The 21,397-nt window shown below is 39.7% G+C and overlaps 1 protein-coding gene across 1 annotated transcript in view; it reads left to right on the top strand.

Moving 5' to 3' along the window:
- The first annotated feature begins 9,613 nt into the window (after nucleotides 1-9,613).
- LOC149298691 (SH3 and multiple ankyrin repeat domains protein 3-like) overlaps nucleotides 9,614-21,397 on the top strand; it is a 99,765-nt gene continuing 87,981 nt past the window's right edge. The window contains exons 1-5 of the mRNA XM_089487050.1: nucleotides 9,614-9,714; nucleotides 10,068-10,171; nucleotides 11,132-11,208; nucleotides 12,181-12,384; nucleotides 12,951-13,022. Of these exons, the coding sequence (XP_089343176.1) occupies nucleotides 9,614-9,714; nucleotides 10,068-10,171; nucleotides 11,132-11,208; nucleotides 12,181-12,384; nucleotides 12,951-13,022 (558 nt within the window). The remainder of the gene's footprint in view (nucleotides 9,715-10,067; nucleotides 10,172-11,131; nucleotides 11,209-12,180; nucleotides 12,385-12,950; nucleotides 13,023-21,397) is intronic.

Raw genomic sequence — 21,397 nt, 5'->3', positions numbered from 1 at the left:
AACGAAATTTAGATGGGGCGCAGGTACATATAAAGGGAAAAAATAATAAAACAATATAGTGTAGATGATTTGTTCAATGTGGAACTTAAGTGATATAATGCACTCACAAATCGAAAAAGTGATTCCAACCCATCAATAGGACTGTATATAATCTTTAATGTTCTTCTTGAGAAAATCTAAAAAACAAACTTCAATGGTGCAGTATTCCAAAGTCAAATGTAGAAAAATGGAAAAAAATGCACTCACAAGGCTTCTTCAGGAAAATCAATTGAAGAAAATGTCCAAGACTTACGGACTGCTGATTTTATGGACATTTTCTTCAATTGATTTTCCTGAAGAAGCCTACGGGTGAAACGCGTTGATTTTCAATTGGAGATCGATATACCCCACATTCTGGTGGACTTTCTACGCCTATATATGCCTATATTTAACACTTGGAGGAGAGTGTTATTTGGGTGCTGCGGTCCAAATCAGGGAAGTATCACTTTTATTTTACTGTTCACTATAAGAGCACGTATTTTTGGTTTTATCTTTCACGGTGTTATTTATTTATTTTTTCCCCTTTAAACATTTAGCATTTTGGTGCCTTGTGTACTAATTGCTGCTGCTCCATTTCAGTATTTATTTATGTAGAGTGCTTGTTGTGAGCAGCCAAGTGCTAACTGTCCTGTTTGTCCATAGAAGGGTGAAAAAACAAATGTTCCTTCTGTCTTTACAATGTGAACAGGTAACAGTCAGTGAATAGCCTTAGGGCACCACAATTCATTACTGACAACTCTGCATAGTGCCCCTGTCCATGGTACTGACAGTTCAAATGGAAAACAGGGTCAGCAGACCCATCCAGACACAGGTTATTAGCATATAGCTGTGTAAAGAGAGTGCAGGGGTCTAGTGTGCGGACTTGTGTACTGAGGGAAAACAGCAGTGGTCGGATGGGGTGAGTGTCTGGCCAAAATGCACATGGAAATAGACTTTGCTCAATTCATCCATCTGGGTAGAGCAGATAACCAGAATGGGGGTATTAAAGCACATTTTATAAATGAAGGATGACATGCATTATGTTTCTTTCTCCCTGATCATGAGATACAAATTGTTTATGATGTGAACCATTTAAGCTGGAATATCCTGTATATCATCAAACTTTGTAATAGTTTTGAAGCTCTTCCCAGTGTTCGCCTTGTTTAATTACCGTATGGTCGCACTCTGTTAACCAGCAGTCCAACCATATGCATGACATGTCTGTGTTTAATTCTGGGCTGGGAACAGTGGCCTCCTAGCCACTGTTGAACTATAACTGTCAACCCAACTTAAAAAAAGTAAACATACAATCCTCTCTTGACTCTTTCTCTAGTTTATTTTATTTCTTCCTACTTGCATTTAATTCCAAGCTACTGTAGTTTATTCATATCCATAAAACACAAACCTCCATGGCAGAGGCTGTAGCTTATATTGGGAAAGTAAAGTCAACTAAGGGCATTTAGGATTTACTTGGCTATAATGCCAGAACTATATCTATAAACTTATTTTCAACAAAGTCATGGTTTTCATTACCACATGATCATACATTTCTGGTTATTTGCGCCTGAGACCAATATAGTACAATATATCATGTGATAAGTTGCCATGAAACCCTGTTATACAAGGATAAAGTAGAATGTTCTTGGTCAATTGTGTACTCATATGGGGCTACACGGGTGGGATTTCACAATTTTTTTGTTGTCCATGTTACAAGCAGTTCAGTTGATATGAAGATATGATATTTATATTTCCTTACAATTTGATCCGTTCACTGATTTTTTTTCAATCTATTCCTTAAAGATATTTCTGGAACTACCAGTCTCATGAATCACTAATGAAAACATTTATTGGCTATAACAGTGCTTGTCTGAAACAGTCTTAGTAAAATTCATCTTCTAGCATCCAAATGTTTTTTCAAGTATAGGCATGGTCATATTCAAAGGTCAAAGTATAAATCAGGCATCAGAATATGTTGTCATACTCAAGTATTCATGAAGACAGCAGAGTTTATTGGTGTTAGAGAAAGACAGTTAAGGTTGGCCATGAGATTATACTCACAACAATAGGTAATAGACCGTCAAATTGATTTAGCCCATAAATATAAATGTAGAACTAGAGCAACTCTGGGGAGCACATATGGAGTAAAGAGCAGACAATTGTATTGGTTTCTATGGTAACTTGTCAAAATTGTAATTGTTCCAGTTTTTGGTTTATAAATATGGTCTGTAGGGTGAGATGTTCAGAGCTGTGTTAAACTGGAGAGTTTATTCTTCAGACCCAGAATATTTCAACCTATTGATCCTCTTTTACTCCCGTATTATGTTTCTCCTTGTGAGCTGATGCAGTAAAGTACCCTTGTTTTACATTATACAATGAACCCTCATGCCGTATTCATTTTTATGATTGACTCTATAGGATTATTGTTTGGAGATTTTCATGGGTAGAATAGTATTAGGATACTGGTATCATTGTTTGACTACTTGATGGTAGTGGATGTGTTGATACTTAGCAAGAAAAAAAACAAGCAAACAAAAAAGAAATCATGGGTTATGTTATAAAGATTGGGAGTGCCTATGTTACAATGTTGGTGCTCTGGTAGAAAATCCAGCAGCCAGATCAAAAGCTAGTAAGTGTTTTGCCAAGAAAAAAAAAGTTCCTAGAAGTTCTTGGGCTTTGATTGATTGATTAGCCTCACTTTTGTGAAGCTACCAGGCCACAGCAGGTGAACAAGGCAGCAAAGACCCAAACATACAGAAAGCATAGCAGGTGGCAAATGAAACGCTGTAGCCTGTTGTGACCAAACTCTATGGTGAACACACATCTTTTCTCGTGTTGCGCTTTTATTTGACCTAGTGAAATACTACTGAATAAATATATTTTTGTTTGTATTCTTGGACCCAGGCCTTTTCTTAAACAGTGCTTATTTTCCTTTCTGTATTCCCAGTATACTTTGTGGCAATACCGTAAACATCAGGTAAACTGATACATTACTACCAAACCCGCAAAGCTGATTTTGTTGAAAATATCAATCAATATTTTAATTTAATTTTTATTAACAATAGTGCAACATTAACAAAAGTTTAATTATTTTTTGTTAACACATACAAGTTGTAGAGATATAATTGAATATTATCAGAATGCTACTCAGTTAAAGGTGTGATCGGTATCCATTGCATGCTAACAAGTCATAATTTGAAGGTGCAATGGGAACTGTATTGCTATGCTATACAGATGTCAATGGGTTGTCACATGTGTGACTGACCTGTAAATGAGATGTTACTGGAATGCTTTCCAGATGTTACTGGATTGTCAGGGTCAGTGCACTATAGAACTATTATTGTGATTTAATTAGGATGGTTTTGTGTTTTGTATAAAGATCCATGAGAATAAGTGCAGCCTAATAACCTTCAAAACACAGCGAGATGGTTAAACCGCCAAATGAAAGTCAGATAAATTTTTTATTTTCCCTTTTTTAATTAATTTGTTTAAAAATGAATGAATAACTTGTTTCTAATATATAATTCTAGAACTTGAACTACTCCCTAACCCACCAGATAACCAAAATGATGGTCCGTAAATAACACTTTATTTCAATAAATTAGAAGATGACAACTACATAATCCAAAAGGGACAATTACATTACATTTTTCTATTATATCACTTTAAAACACGTATTCATCATCTGCATTGTATTTTAAATCAGCTATGACAGCTTTTCTTTATTCAGTGGTGTGCTACAGAATTTCCACTCTGAAGCTGGAGGCTAATTTTACTGTTATGCCATTGAAGAACGGATTGAACTTCAATAGTGTTTAGCTGCCTGGTCAAACTTCGTGTCACGAAAGTGTTTCCAGTAGTATCGGTTACACAGCTGATGCAACCAGGCACTGACATGGTTTTAGGCTATTGAAAGATTTCCTGCTGATTTCATAAGACTTATTTTAGATCTTTAGGACTGACAAGGTAGGACATCCTCTTTTAGGTGGACTCTGGATGTTAAATAAAAAATCGAAATAGAAATTATAACAAAGTGTATCCAGAGGCCACAAATTTGCAAATCAAGTAAGAAAGCCAAGAATATCAGAAAGAGAGGTATAGTTGTGCACTCAACTCTAATTTGAATTTACATAGAGATCTCAATTTAATAATAAGCACATACACTGATCAGCCATAACATTATGACCACCTTCCTAATATTGCGTAGGTCCTCTGTGCCTTCAAAACAGCCCTGACCCATCCAGGCATGGACTCCACTAGACCTCTGAAGGTGTGCTGTGGTATCCGGCATCAAGACATTAGCAGCAGATCCTTTAAGTTCTGTAAGTTGCGAGGTGCAGCCTCCATGCATGCATCCTGGTGCCATGTGTTCTCCAGGTAAGTGTCGCACACGCACCCAGCCATCCACGTGATGTAAAAGAAAACCTGATTTAACAGACCAGGCCACCTTCTTCCATTGCTCCATGGGCCAGTTCTTATGCTCACGTGCCCATTGTAGACTCTTTCAGCAGTTGACACTGTGTGTTCTGACACCTTTCTATCAAAGCCAGTATTAACTTTTTTCATGAATTTGAGCTGCAGTAGCTAGTCTGCCATACACAGCAAATTAGAGAGAAAAAGGTGCCATGGAAAACCATCCCAGCACAACATCTTAAAAACACAGAAAAAACCCAAATGAACTACGTGAGGGGGAAGGAAGAACACCTTATATACTTGCCACAGAAAATTCAGAAGAAAGGAACACCTGTAATCATAAAGGAAGAGCAGAAATGGCCGTCTAGAGGAGAAAATGAAAAAAAGATTGGCAAGACCCCAAAGGGAAAACCCTCACCAGTCAGAGTCACATGGCTGTATGTGCCAGCCAAGGCTTCCCGACTAACCAAGGCAGTAGGTGACCACCATAATTTAGACAACGCCTCTGGGCAGCCAGGCCAAGGTAGTTTAGGAAATTATTTTGTCCATGAGCATTAAGCCACAGTTTTCACGCATGGGATTATAGGATGTAGTTTTCACACATGAGGGTACAGTATGTAACACACCACGTACCATCATCGTGTCATGGTACACCAGCCCCTATTCTCAATTTCTTTACAAATAATAGAAAAAAAACAGAGCCACACAGCACAGTACTGATGACACAAATGGATAGTTTATAGTCGACCTGTGTACATCAAACTTTGGAACACAATGGAGCACCACGTAACAGATTACCTTCCTTTCCCTACCACCAATCACAGTGAGGAAGAAGTTGTTTAAATTTTATCAATCAGTATCATTAAATAGAAAGATCACTATTGGATCTGGCGGACTGTCCCGGTTGCATGATTTAGTTCAGTGGAATTTGGATATTAGTAATGCGTTTCAGGGTTATCTCCAATTACATTCCCCATCTGTAATTTACATTGTCAGCAATGGTGTACTTTCTGCATTGTGACTGGATCCCAGCAAGCTCCATCCACGGAGCCAGCAGAGGAAAAGGATTGAGAAACACCCTTTCCCACCCAATAGAAGGGAGTTGGCATAAGGGTGAAAGTCAGCCTGTGGTAACCTACTCCTGGCAACCACCCTAGTAACCCAATAAATGCCTATTTGCTCCATTTGAAACAGCTGACCACAGCCACTGCCCCTCTAATGTCCTGGATAGCTTGGGCATTCTTGTAATCTGGAGACCTATTCTACATGCCTTCTGATTCCAGAACAACAGCCCACATGCAATTTTAATGAGAGGCATATATGTTATATATATATATATATATATATATATATATATATATATATATAAAAAACGTGCATGTAAGCACTTGTACATAAGCACTGTATGTGTATCATAGGAAGTTCCTTTGTATATACATCTGTATGTTTGCGTCTATGTGGGAGGAATCAATCTGTATTTGAATGCTTCCTTCTCCTGCTTTTTTGGTACCTAGTAGGTCCATTTATTTTAGGAGGGATTGACGGGTGGGGGTGTGATGAGAGCAGTGAATATTTCCTCCTGTTCTCTCTGTGTTACAGAGGCGTGTGAATATGAAGTATGTCATTAAGTCATGATAACGAGTGGATACCGTGACACACTGTGCTGGTTAGACTGCTGTTGGCTCAGGTGTGTGGGCGTCAGGAACTCTTAGTAATCTGGGGATTGCTGTGATTTTAAGATGTGAGTCGGCTCTGACCTCTATGCAAGAAAAGCTACAGGAAAAGGAAGGATGTAGAAAGGAATAGGGAGAGGTATAAGGAACAGAACACTTATTAAAAATCATAGCTCGGGCCATATGGACAGGTTATGTGGACCTAAGAGGTTCCAGAGTAAGTACTGTAAGTTATTAAGAGCAAGATGAATATTTACGTCAAAACAATTAGTATAATGAGTAGATCCTACTTTAGTACCCCTTTCTGTGTCCATGCATATACCCGTTTCAGTAGTACAGAAAATCAATGCCAAACACATTCTGCAGAGCTAGAAACCAATGGTCTGATTAATGATCCATAATTATCAGTAGCGATAAATGCGCGTGATACAAGATTTACTATATTCATTCTTATGAGTTGTGTGACATGCACTTCAAGGTTGGCTGGGCTTCTAGTCTGAAACATACAAATGCACACTAGATAAGGCTGAGTATTGAAATATGTATTTGCATACAAGAAAGTAATCTGCCAGGGCCTGCAGGCAGCCAAACCTTCAGGGGAACATATTAGTATGTAATGAATGGAATACAGCTCGTTAGTGTATTACGTGCAGACTGTTTTCTTTGAGCCCAACCTTTATTAATGTTCTGCAAAGTGCTAACCAAATGGGATTTTTAACCTTGTGTTATAAAGGAGTGAATGGAGGATCATTCCAGTCTCGCCCAGAATCATGTAAATGTGGTTTACTTATTAATACACATACAGGTGAGCATTGTGTTAAAAATATGTTATTTGTTGGCATAACCTCTTTAAATTAAAGTGAAGGTGAAATGTATATGTGTCTGTGGGGACAGCAGCAACACGAAAAACCAAAAATGGGGCCTAGCTGCTTTTATATACAGGCCAACCCTGTATAAAAATATACAGCATGTGTTTGTTTCCTGCAGGCTTAATGTGGGTTTTAAAATAACACTGGTTACTTAACAATCAGTAAGTAGATTAAGCATCAATGTCCCACAAACAATATTCAGTGTTTAAAGACATACCATGAAACATATAGCAAATCCACATGTCCAGTTATTGGTTTTAATTGTAAAATGAAGACTTTATTGGCAGGATGTCTCCTTCAGGGAAAAGGTTAGCCAGTGGTGCAATGTTGCATTTGCCCGATGGGTTGCTCTGATTTGGTTCACTCCAATATAATGAGGTATCTAGTATAACAAGTATAACAAGAATTTTAGGCAGTGCTTATATCCTGACTAGGGTTTATATACAGTTCTTTTTTTTGTAAATGAATAGGATTGTACTGGATAGTATTCACCGAAGGTGTTGTTTGTCAGACATTTTTGGATTCTCTTGATCTCTAAACATGACCTGCCTGGCAGCCACACATACTGGGCAACGGTCTGCTGGTCCTTTTCTCTATATTGTAGCAAGAGACTACATGTCAAATTTATCAGCCTGCGGCCATGGAGTGCCAGGGCCCGTTGTCAGAGGCCTGGCCGAGAGCGTTGAGGCAGGAGGGGCGATACTGTAGATAAGGCAAAAGTACAGGCAAGAGTAAGGCAACAAGTTCAGGGCAGGCAGCAGTAAGAGAAATCCAATAAATGAGCCTAAGGTCAAAGCTAAGGGAATCAAGAAACGGCACAGGGAAAAAACAAATGTAGACCGCACAAGGCAAGTACACCACAGCTTGTAAAACAATCAAGCACTGTTGAGTGTGAGAGGCGTGCTTTTATAGTGTTCCTGGATTGGTGAGCTGGATGCTGGTGCGCAAACACTTCCCCTGGCCTGGTTTATACTATGTGGATGAATAGGAAAAACCTCTCCCCCTAATGCCAGTGACCCAGCAACCTTCTCTGAGCCCAGTGGGGTTGACACGCCCCCCTATGATGGTTCTGGAGGTTTCCGCCGTGGTTTCCCAAGTACCGTGCTCAATATATCCCCGCCACGGGGGCCGTGCGAACTGCAAACTACTTGACTTGACTTGAGTATGCATCTGCCAGTACATGGAAACAAAGGTTGGAATACAGCACTCAGTTGTGAGATGGTGCACGAGCCAGGCTACCACCAACTCCTTCAATATATCCAAAATTAAGAAGCAGATGCTCAGCACTGGAATGGTAAGGTGAGTTTATTTCACACAGGCAATGTTTCGAAACGTTGCCTGTTTGAAATAAACTCACCTTACCATTTGAGTACCGAGCATCTGCTTGTTTATTCTGCCAGTACATGGACTTATCATTTAAACTTCCTATTGTAAAGTTGTATTTTTATTCAGCGTAAAATAGCTGATTTCATTGTTCAAGGCATTCAGTGCTATACAAATGGTAACATCATTTTCCTTTGTATGTGACATGACTGTTGCTCTGAATCTTTAGCTTCAGAGGGAAAACAGGAAGCCAATGTAGCTCAGGGAAAATGAAAACAAGTAACTTTATAGCAGCAACATTAGCAAAAACAAAAAGAGTATCTTCTTTTTCATATAAGGGGAATCTATAGTTCTAGCCTTCTCATTGAAGGAAATCAACATTAATGTTTTATAACTACTGGGCTGTAACATTCACACAGCAAGAGGCAGCTGTCTCAGGTGGTGCAAGGTGAGAGGCACACTTAAGCACGCTGGTGGCAATGTCCCTGCACCTACTTGTGCTTCCTTCTGCTTTCTGAAACTGATGTGATGTTAAAGAAGGAATCTATAACCCAGACTCAGGTGCCAAGAAGCCTAAGAACAACTGTGCAGAATTATTTTATTACAAAGAATATATTTATTTATAATGGCATTCTGATTCAAGGGGATGTTTTTGATTCAAGGGGATGGCATTCTGATTCAAGGGGATGTTTACATGTTTTTGGAAGTCTCTGATTATAATGACCAAAATAGCTCTGTGCTCTTTGTGAGGTTTTATTGGTTTATGTCTCAAGAAAAGAGAATAAAGGACATAACTAGGCAATGCTTCAGTCTTGAAGGGGTGTATTGACATACACTGTATGGACAGAAGTATTAGGACACCTGACCATTACACCAGCAGGGATTTTGATGACATTGCGTTTGTAAGGTCAGACAATGATGTTGGATAAGAAGGCCTTGGTAGCAATCTCTGTTCCAGTTCATCCCAAAGGTGTTTGATGGGGTTGAGGTCAGGGCTCTGTGCGGGCCACTCGAGTTCCTCCACACCAAACTCTTCAAACTTCATCTTTATGGACCTTGCTTTGTACACTGGGGCACAGTCATGCTGGAATAACAAAGGGTCTTCCCCAAACTGTTCACAAGTTGGAAGCATAGCATTCTCCAAAATGGCTTAGCATGCTGATGCATGAGATTTTTCTTGACTAAAACTAAGGGGCCCAAACCTTAATAATTAAGAGGCATGTCCCAATACTTTTGTCCATATAGCAGTGCACAAAGCAAGGTCAATAATGACATGGTTGGATGAGTGGAACAATATGACTGAGCCCTGAGCTTAACCCCATGAAACACTGGCATGAACTGAAATGGAGATTGCGAGTCAGGCATTTTTGTCCAACATCAGTAGCTGATCTCACAAATGCTAATGACGAAGTCAATAGCAGGTACGTTTTTTTTTAGAGCACTAAATGACAAACTTAGGGAAAGCACCACCAAGGTAACATGGCTGTGAAGTGGTGTATGAAGAAGGGATTTGGGTTTTTAGAGAACTAGGCAAACTTTGCAGTCAGCAACAGACTGTATAGCAGGGATATGTTGCACCTCAATGATGAGTGGGATTCTGTACTGGGGAGAAGATGGTTAGAGTGTTGGAGGAGATTTTAAACTAGGGGTGATTATAAGGGGTGGTTAGTGTAAGCTCAGGTCATTGCTTAGCTTTGGGAAACTGGTAAAGGAATAGTGGAATCAGCATAGATTAGCAAAAAAAAGCTAAACTAAAACATGTTGTGACACATAGGCTGAAAAATAGCAGCTTGAGAGTGATGCGTACAAATGTCCACAATTTGGAGAATAAGATTACTGCATTAGTAACAAGAGATAATGTGGATTTATTGGCAGTTAGTAAGACCTGGTACAATGAGAAAAATGATTGGGATGTTGCCATACAGGATACATGTTAGGATACATACAGAAATGAAAGAGAGGGCAGACAAGGAGAAGTGGTTGCCCTTTATGTTAAAAATAGCTTATGTTAAACCTTACACAAAGTAAAGAGGAGATAGTTTGGGTAACTTTAGAGCTTGGTAAATATGTGGTTGTCCGCATTGGTGTGATATATCAACCCCCTGGACACGCAGAGCAAAGGCCATCTGCTAGTTTAAGAAATGACTAAAATGCTGATTAAATGTGAGATTACCATTAAGGGGGACAGGAGTAGAGACATCCAAAATTCCCCACAGGGACTGTGCCTTAGGCAATTGATAGAGGAGCCAACAAGGAAAGAGGCTGTGCTGGATTTAGTATTTACAAACAGAGACTTTACTTTAGGATGTCACTATAGAAGACAGTTCAGTGTGGTTTAATATAGAGTGAGATATTGCATTGCACCAAACTAGAACTAAGGTGTTTTTTTTTTATTTTTAGAAGGCAGATTTTTCTAAAATTGAAAGATTTGTAGGTGAGTCTTTGAACTCTTGAAGAATTCTTCTGCCAAAGGCAGCAGAACACTGCATTAAACTTATTAGTAAGAGTAAAAGAAAAAAGGAAACCATTCTTTTACTCCACAGATGTGGCAAGTATATTGAAGGAGAAGAAGCTAGCTTTTAGGAACTATAAACAGACTTAAAATGAGAAAGATGGGAGCAAGTATAACGCTGAACTTAGGGAGGCAAAGCACATTATTAGATGCCCCAATACAAACACAGAGGAGAAAAATTGACAGGTTAACAAAACCATTTTAGATATAAAAAGTGAAAGAAGAAAACATAAACCAGGAATAATTAAACTACAGACAAATGAAGGGAATTATAAAAATGAGGATAAAGATCTAGAGTGTTTAAATGAATACTTCTGTTTTTACAGAGGAAGATATAGGTGAAATAGGTGTGTTTACTGAGGAAAACAAAGAGATAGGAGATGTAACAGAAACATTTAAATGTGTAAAGTGATTTAACAAAGTACAGGAGGTGAGCTTATTTGAAAGGAGGAACAATGTTAGAACAAGAGTACATAGTCTAAAACTAGAGGGTCAGAGCTAGATGTAATGTAAGGAAGTTCTACTTTTGGGGGAAAGAGTAGTAGATAAACTGTCTCCCATCAGAAGTGGTGGAGACTAATACAGAGGAAATCAAAACATGCATAGAATATACTTTAAGCCATCCTCACTATGGAACCGGACCAAGGGCTGATTGCCATTGAATCCTTTACATCACATTTTATGTTTCTGTTCTAAAACAAAATGAAAATGTATGGACTCCATAACAGTAGGATATATTTAAACAAAAGCCACAGGGGTTTGCCTACTAAGCTATGAAATGCAAGTTAATTAAGGTGAGATGAGGTTTTAGTTTACCTTGGGTAATGTATTGATACATCTTGCCAAATTAACAATGCACTTTGCTGTGCAAACTCTGCTTTCTTCATGAGAAACTTGTTTAAGTAGGTCTTAACAAATCATAACATAACATAATTAAATTGGGGAAATGAAGTATTTCATCTGAACTCGTGTACAGCAAGTGTGAGGCAACTCTTGGGGTTTGTTCTTGAGCCACCTTCCCTTATATGGGCCATTTTTTAGAACCATTAGTCATTTAATACATCAGAGTCTGCATGGTAGACTACCTAAGGGTCTCAGGGCCAGGTCCTTTATATAGTTCCTAAGTTTGTCTACAACTTAACGGTTTATCCCCTTAAGGACAATGGGCGGTCCCTAAACCCATTGAAAACAATGCATTTTGAGCCCGTACATGTACGGGCTTTGTCATTAAGGGGTTAAATAATAAATCCTGAGAACAAGAACACTTCCTTTCATGAAGGAACTAATTCTAATAAAGATTATTATTATTATTTATTGTTTATACATATCACATGTGTTTCTGATGGATGGCCCCTGTTGTTTTTCTTGTCTATAGAAGTGCCTCCGGTTGAATCCTGATGCCCCAGTTTGGGTATCCAAGCAGCGCATTCTATGTACTCTTAACCACAGTCTAAAGGATGTGTTGAATTATGGACTCTTCCAGCCAGCATTTAATGGGAGGGCTGGTAAATTCCTTGACGAAGAGAGGCTGCTACGAGAGTATCCACCTTCTCTGGCCACACCTGTACCATACCTGGAGGTAACTTTATATATATTTGGCCGTTCAACTAATCTAAAAAAAATCCATTATTATCATATACAATAAATACTGTATTGTATGAAAAAATAACTACAGCACAAGGTAGTTGAACTCTCTGTTATGTATGACATTAAAGTATGTTAAACAATGGTCGTACATCTGAAAGCACTAAATATAAGGATCCCAGAGAGATCTGCAAGTAGTTAATGAGAATAATGTTCAATAGCAAATACCCCCCAAAAAAACATTTTAGAAGTAGCTGAAGGTCAATAACAGATGTTGGTCTTTGGTGTTCATATACCCAATAGCGGTAATGTTCAAATAATGATCAAACATTATAAAAGGGGATGATAAATCATTGGTATCCAGTGTTGTGCAGACTAGATACAGTTGCTATTCAGACATTTTTCAGTAAGTTATTGCTGACAACATATGAAGTCAACAGGTCCTGCTACATTTACAGTTATGTTTGTTCATATCTTACATTGTAGAAAAGCAAATTAGTAAATGGGATTAATGAACAATTAACTTACCTGGGCAGGATTTCCCCTTTTATGTCTCCACAGTTTCGATATAAGAGAAGAGTTTACACCCAGACTCTGCTGGATGACAAGCAGTTTGCCAAGCTTCACACCAAGGTAAGCAGAAACAAAAATATAAATTGATATGTTGAAAATAAGAGTATACATGTAAACCAAATAAAGAAATCCTGGCAAATACAAAAAAACATAAGGGTACCTTCAGCTATATAGGATCCCTCAGCTAAGGATACTAAAATGGATAGCCTTGCCCTGATGTAGTATAACATAGTACCGTACACCTTGCAGGCAGGGGCTTAACTAGAAACCATAGAGCCTCGGAGTGAAAATTACCCCTGACCTCACCAAGCAACATATCCCATAATTACAGCTTTGCCCCCAAACAACTTGTGAGTGCCACTTTTGCTCCCACACAGCTTACCCCCAAAACAATTTGTATGTACCTTCTTTGTCCTCAAACATATTGTTGGTGCCCCCAAACAGCTTGTCTATGCCATCTTTGCCACCAACTAGCTTGTTTGTACCCCAAACAGTCTGCCTGTGCTTTGCCCCCAAACAGCTTGTCTGTGCCACCTTTGTCCCCAAACAGCTTTTCTGTGGCATCTTTATCCTCACACATCTTGCCACCAACTAGCTTTCTAGAGCCCCCAAACAGTTTCCCTGTGCTTTGACTATCTGTGCCTCCTTTGTACCAAGAAATCACACATTACAATAAGTGCAGTCCTACAAAACATGATGTATGGATAAATGCAGGCCCGGACTGGCCATCGGGCACACCGGGCGTTTGCCCGGTGGGCCGGGCCACGGCAGGGCCGCATTGACTTAGGGGCTGATGGAGCTGCAGCTCCAGGCCCCTACCCTACCTACGGCCGCATTAACGCAGGGAAGTCCCCACCAAGGCCGGCCGCACAGGGTTTAAATTAAAACATCGGGTTTTTTTTAACTTTATTTAACATCCTCCATGTTAAATAAAGTTTTTTTTAACTTTATTTAACATGGAGGATGTTAAATAAAGTTGAAAAAACCCCCCGATGTTTTAATTTAAACCCTGTGCGGCCGCAAACCCCTAAGGCCGGCCCTGGTGGGGGCTTCCCGGCCCCTTAGAGCAGGACCGGCCTTTGGGGTGTGCGACCGCACAGGGCGTCACACTCTAGGGGGCGGTCCGCACCGGGTGCCGCTCATCAGGGGGTGCCAACTTGCGGCACCCGGCACCCCTCCAGAGACGGACAGTAATGTCCGCCGCTGGAGGAGCAGGCTCGCAAGGGAGCGGTATCGGAGGTCTTTAACAGACCTCCGGTTCCCTTGAGTGATTTTAAGCCGGGTTCAACCCGGCTTAAAATCACTCAAGGGAGCCGGAGGTCTGCTAAAGACCTCCGATACCGCTCCCTTGTGATCCGCGCGGCAACAGCTGCTGTGCGCCGGGGTTTGTTGTTAGATCCCGGCGCACAACACTGAAGCCGCGCCCACCGCTGTCCGTGCCCTCTGACCCGGAAGAAGACAGAGAAGACAGAAGAACTGAAGAAGAGGAGCGAAGAGGAGGAAAAGGAGCTGTAAGGAGAAAAGAGGAAAGGTAGGAAAATATTCAGTGAGAGTGGATTAGTATATATGTGTGGATTGGTATATATGTGTGGATTGGTATATATGTGTGGATTGGTATGTATGTGTGGATTGGTATATACGTGTGGATTGGTATATATGTGTGGATTGGTATATACGTGTGGATTGGTATACGTGTGGATTGGTATATATGTGTGGATTGGTATATATGTGTGGATTGGTATATACGTGTGGATTGGTATATGTGTGGATTGGTATACGTGTGGATTGGTATATACGTGTGGATTGGTATATACGTGTGGATTGGTATATACGTGTGGTTTGGTATAGGTGTGGATTGGTATATAGGTGTGGATTGGTATATATGTGTGGATTGGTATAGGTGTGGATTGGTATATATGTGTGGATTGGTAAGTGTGTGAGAGTGATGGGTGTTATGCTGTACCATTTCCAATGTCTTTTTCATGATCTAATTATGCTCTAAAAGTACATCATAACTCCCATCACTCTATACTGTTCCATACAGTGGCAGAGCTGGGAGGCAGAGGCCTTGCACCCTCACCGCAGGACTCCTGAAAGGTAAGTGAACTTCAAAGAGGGAGAGGGTAGATAGTTAGGAGGGGGTAGATAGGGAGAAGGGTGTGAGACGGGGGAAAGGGGGTAGATAGGGGGAAAGGGGGTAGATAGGGGAGAAGGGAGTGAGAAGGGGTAGATGGGGCAATCATACTCCTATCATGCCAAGTCTGCGAGTACATCCTGGAATCTGGGTATGCCTGGGCATGATAGGAATGTGATTGCTGTTAACAATCATATATATATACATATAATATTGTTTTTTAATTGTTTTGTCCTATTTTGGTGTGTTACTTACTTTAAATAAAAGGGTTTTTTTTATGGTGTGGGGAGGTCATATTCGGTTTCGGACAGGTAAATGCTGCATTTTCGGTTTCAGTCCAGAATTCGTTTCGGTGCATCCCTACTACTAAGCCAGACAATGAAGTGGTAGGCCTACACCACAACAATGTTTGGCGTAGTATATAGTGATTGGGGTTATGCTGCACTATTGTCAATGTCTGGCTCAATGTATAGTGATAGGGATTACGCTGTACCACTGTCAATGTGTGCCTCAGTATATGGTAATAGGTGTTATGCTGTACCACCGTCATTGTCTGCCTCAGTATATAGTGGTAGGTGTTATGCTGTACCACCGTCAATTTCTGCCTCAGTATATAGTGATAAGTATTATGCTGTACCACCGTCAATGTCTGCCTCAGTATATAATGATAACAGTGAGAAGAGGCAGAGGTGGTAGATAGTGATACAGGGGGATAGATAGTAAGAAAGGGGAGTTTTGTTACAAGTTTTTATTCCTTTCTTTTTTTGGGATGGGGGGGCACCAGAGGAGTAGTCCGCACAGGGCGCCAGAACACCTAAGGCCGGCTCTGCCTTAGAGTGGCGGACCCGGTTGCAGTTGCGGCGGGCTTAAGGGGCTCTGCCTTAATGCGGCCATATAGGCCCAGTCAGTCCGGTCCTGACTGGGCCTATTTTAAGGTAGGAGCCTGGAGCTGCAGCTCCATCAGCCCCTAAGTCAATCCTGCCCTGCCACAGGCGCTGTCGCAGTTGCTGCTTGCTCTGGCAACAAGGTAAATAGGGTGAGGGAAGGGGCTGCAGTGAGAAGGGGCAGAGGGGGGTTAGGTAGTGAGAAAGGGGGAGAGGGGATAGATAGAGGCGGTACATATTGAGAAGTGGGGAAGGGGGTTACATAGTGAAAAGGGGGAACATAGTGAGAAGGGGCAGATAAGATGATGAGAGGGGGTAGTGTGAATGCGTATGAGAATGAATGAATAAATGTGTGGATGAATTGTGTGAATGCGTATGACAATTAATGAATTCACGTGTGGATGAATTGCTTGAATGATTTGTGAGACTGCATTAATGAATGTGTTAATGATTTGTGTGAATGATTAAATGCAAAGATGGTACATGAAGGGTGGGCTTTAACAATAAATAAATAAATAAATATGGGCTGCTCAGGCTTAAATGCCCGGGCCTATTTTTTGTCCCAGTCCGGGCCTGGATAAATGAGACAATTAATTTTCAATATTTTTGTTTGTAATTTTCAAAATATAATTTAGCTTTCTCACCATATTGGCCCTGAAAACGTTTGACTTTCTGTCTACCTGAACGTATTCAATTTGCGCTAACTACAAGAAACCCATAGAAGGAGCACAGAAAGTAGTGTTTCTTGGTACACTAGTTGTCTGGTAAACCCCATTCCAAGATTTGCATGTATAGCAGTAAAATGATAAATACTGCTAATAGTGTCACAATGAAATTATTGTAATCAGTTTTGGGGAAGATCTACAAATCAAATTAGTTCAGTAATTTAGAGATGATTCCTATTACCTGCAAAAAATTTTTTTGTTTTAGAATGGAGAAACATCTAGGTCTCATAAAAAAAGGCTCACATTTTATGATCTAATAACATTACTCAGTGTATTCCAGAGACATCTCTGTTTCATGAAAGTTGTAATTATAAAGCTTCAACAGAGAGACCCCTGGGCAATAGCTAATTATTTTGTAAGAGAATTCACTAGAACCATGTGTACCTAGGGATTCACCATTAGGGAAAGGTACATATAATCACCTCTGTAATTGTGTAGTTCTTATTTAATGTTTCATGTCCGTAAGAACTGCATTCCACAAAATTATTTCTTAAAGGAACAGTCTAATATCCTAAATTGTAGTAACCCCTTGGCTGCTAAGCCATTTCCCACCCTGGTGCTAAGCTGGTTTTTGGCATTTTGGTGCATCTCACGTTTAAACTCGTTTAGAAGTACATTTCTTCGGAATAAACTATACAAACCATATATTGTTTTTTTCATCACACTCAGCAGATTCCAAATATACCATTTTTATATGTATATGTCTCATTAGGTTTGCAAAATAAAGCCAAAAATGGGAAAAAAGTGTAATTTTTCACTTCCGACTCAATAAAAACTAGTTTGTAATGTTATTTTTCTAAACTCTAATATCATAAGCTGTGTTGCTAAATATTTGTAGTAGGTAACCGGTCTAAAATAAACAGAAATTGAGAACAGTAGACTGTGTTTTTCTAATATTTTATAGCTAAAAGTTAAATTTATTAGACTATCACAAAAGACATCTTTACATTTAATGCATGGCTGGCGTCAATTAAACAGCTCTAGCTGCCTGGGATGTTAAAATATGCCAACAAAACTATATATATTTAGAAACTACACCCCCAGCTTCAGCAAATGAGGTCTTAGTTGTATTTGTATCACAAATCTGACGTGCACAACAAATAAGTGAATATCACACTTCTAAAAAAAAAAAAAAATGTAAATTAAAAGCGAAAAGTTCATTTATGTCTTGCGCACTCCAGTCTTGTGCTACGAATACATGCAGCCCCTCATTTGATGCGCCAAGGGGTGTAGTTTCAGAAAATATATACTTTATGTACCATAATTTAACTTCCCAGCTGTCTAGAGCAGGGGCGTACCTAGAGTATTTGGCACCCGGGGCGGATCCTGTAAGTGGCACCCCCCCCCACCAAATGTAAAGACATCTACAAAATTATGTTAAGAATATTTATTGCACCAATTTGTAAACTGTATGTCAACTGTAAACAACAAGAAATCTGAAAAAATAAATTAATAACTTATAAGTAAAATAAATACGTTTAAATAACATTTACTGAACATATAATAGTGCTTTCTTTAATAACCCTCCAAAAAAAACAGCGTCCACATTGCCCACATAGAACCTGACCAGCACCCAAATTACACACACATAGGACGTGCCATCTCTGCCCCCAAACAGCCCAGTATGAGTCAGCATTGTTCCCAAACAGCCGAGTGTACGCCATCTTTGTCCCATGAACACGCTACCTGTGCCATCTTTGTCCCATAAACACCCTGCCTGTGCCATTTTTGTCCCATAAACACCCTGCTTATACCATCTTTGCCTTTTTGACAAATCAACTATACACCTATGATTAACACAAACACTTTTACAGTCACTCACTAATTCACTTTCATTCACACAATTCATTCACACAATCATTTATTCTTTCACACAAATTATTTACACATATTCATTGATGCATTCTCACAAATTCATTAATTCTCTCACTCATTCACACAATTCATCCACACATTAATCCATTCATTTTCACTCTCTCATTCTGACTCTTTATTTCAATATTCTTGCTACCCTCCTTTCTCCCTATCTACCCATTCTCACCCCTTCTGCCCTATCTACCCCTTCTCACTCCCTTCTCCCTATCTACCCCCTATCCCCCCTTTGAAGTTCACTTACCTTTCAGGAGTCCTGCGGTGGGGGTGCAAGGCCTCTGTCTCCCAGCTCTGCCACTGTATGGAACAGTATAGAGTGACCTATATCACCCCTAAATGTTTTAAGACAATTTTTTAACAAGATTCTCCAATCTGCCATATCTGAAGTTAAAGTGGTCTAGACATCTGGGAAGTTAAATTAGGGTACATAAAGTACACATTTCAAGAAACTACACCCCTTGGAGCTTCAAATGAGGGGGTTACATGTATTTCTAGGGCGAAAGTTGAGTGCAAAAATAATGATGGAATGTGTCGCTTTGGCTTGAAAATATGTTTTTTCTAACCATAGCGACATGTTCATTTGTTTCTTGCGCACTCCAGGTTTGTACTAGAAACACATGCAGCCCCTCATTTGATGCGCCAAGGGGTGTAGTTTTTGCAAATGTGTACTTTTTGTGCCATAATTTAACTTCTTACGTGAGCAGTAATGCCACGTCAAGGCTTCAACCCTAATTACTGACCATTCACACGCCTTTAATATCTCCATTCACTTGCAGAAGCACACACCATACTTTCCATACATTCACTCACAGACGCACACACCATTCTTTCCCCTTACAATCCCAAAGAAATGATGGTAAAGGGAGAAAAAAAAATCACTGTTACAGCAAAAATAAGTTTTGCAGTAAAAATGCAAGGCGCTCCAGCGTTGAGATGGTTACTCACGTACCACACAGGCTAAATGGCTAATTTTAATAATATTTGCAGTTCATCAGGATTTCAAAAATTGCCTTCCTCTACCATTGGCTAAATTTAACCCCATGATCAAAGGGATCATGGGGTTAAAATTTAGTATCGGCCATTTTTAAAAAGGGAATGAGACTTTTTCATAGCTATATGATCACTGTGGTAACATTGGCTACCACAGTGATCATTTAGCTAGAATACTTAAACTTTTTTTTTTTTTAAAGTTAAACTAGTTTATCCTTAGATAATTTAATTTGGGGGTCTCTAGGCAATTTTGATCTTTATTTATCTGCCTTTAGAGACCCCCAAATAATTTTTTTTGCTTTTTTTGTACACTTTTATTTTTTTAACTTAATATTTTTTATTCTTTTTTCACAAGCATTATACCGTTGGGGGTCTGTAGCTGCTGAGATACAGGCATCTAAGCAGAATGCCCCCATACCGCTTTAACTGACAATTGTCAGTTATTAATAAAGTTGCGCGGTGACGTCATCGCGTCATTACGCGCGACGTCACCGGCCGGATCGGGTGGTCCCAGTGATGCCCTTCAATATGAGGGGCAGATCGCCGGGGTAGGTGGTGATGGAGGTCCACAGACCTCCATCAAGGTAGGGTAGTGCTAGCGACGGCATGGTGCCGACGTTAGCACCTGACTGGGACTGCTAGCGACGGCACCATGCCGTCGTTAGCAGTCAAGGGGTTAATATACGTATGCATGGAACCCAATGCATTTTACTGCATGCAAGTTGATGCATAATCTTTTGTTTTTGAAATTAGAAAATTAGACTTCTATCTCATATGTCTTCCCTCAACTGTCTCTACTGAAACTTTGAAACATTATGTGATTGGCTGCTGCTTTTCTGATTTCACTGGGATTTCACTGTAATAGGAGTTCTACAGAACAAATACAAGAAGCTTTCAATTTAGGCAACTGGGAGGCTGAGTTAAACTAGACAGTAGAATTCCAATAATTTTAGTTTTTCATGAAAAGCCTATAATAGCTTGAAGCTGTTTTTTTTTTTTTTGTAAATCAAAATGTATTCATTTAGAATTGTAAGGTGGAAATACAAATAATAGAAAAAAAAAACAATAAAAGAGATGCTTGAAACCTTTTTAAACCTGCTACAGTACCTGCAGTGCAATATCCTCAGTAAAAGAGATTAGGCATACATCTGGAACTCAGTGTTTCAGGGGTTCCTGCTTTTGTTGTACTCCTTAAGGATGTTACATCTATTGTTTCCCATACTTGCCTATTTTCACCATATAGCCCACTTATAAACTAAAAATTCTGCTAAGATGGGAGTCGTGCCTGGAATGTAGTTCTGACCCTGTGAATATGCATTTATCGACTGAAGATAAGATAGGTATAATTTCATGTGCTCTGTGAATGAGACATTTTTGAAGTGATACTTAAGTGTAACAAGCTAATAATTAAGAATGGCAACATGAATGTCTTGCATTCTTGGTATGGTTTAACTGAAATGCTATTTTGGAATCTTTTAATGGGGTAGTCAAGTTCTTCCACACCAAACTCACCCAATCATGTCTTTTATGGACCTTGGTTTTTGTACCACTATATGGACAAACGCATTGGGACACACCTCTTATTTATTGAAATCAGGGTTTGGGCCCCTTACTTTCAGTGAAGGAAAATCTTAATTCTTCAGCATACAAAGACATGTTGGACAATGCAATGCTTTCAGTTTTGTGGGAACAGTTTGGGGAAGGCCTGCACAGAGCCCTGACCCCAACCCCATCAACCTCCCTTTGGGATGAACTGGAATGGAGATTGTGAGCCAGCCCTTCTAGTCCAACAGCAGTGCCTGACCTCACAAATGCTCTACTGGATGAATG

Source organism: Sceloporus occidentalis, unplaced genomic scaffold (assembly GCF_023333645.1).
Source record: "Sceloporus occidentalis isolate IW3139 unplaced genomic scaffold, rSceOcc1.0.p SCAF_31, whole genome shotgun sequence".
In the NCBI taxonomy this organism is placed as follows: domain Eukaryota; kingdom Metazoa; phylum Chordata; class Lepidosauria; order Squamata; family Phrynosomatidae; genus Sceloporus; species Sceloporus occidentalis.
This window is presented reverse-complemented; position numbering and strand designations above follow the sequence as displayed.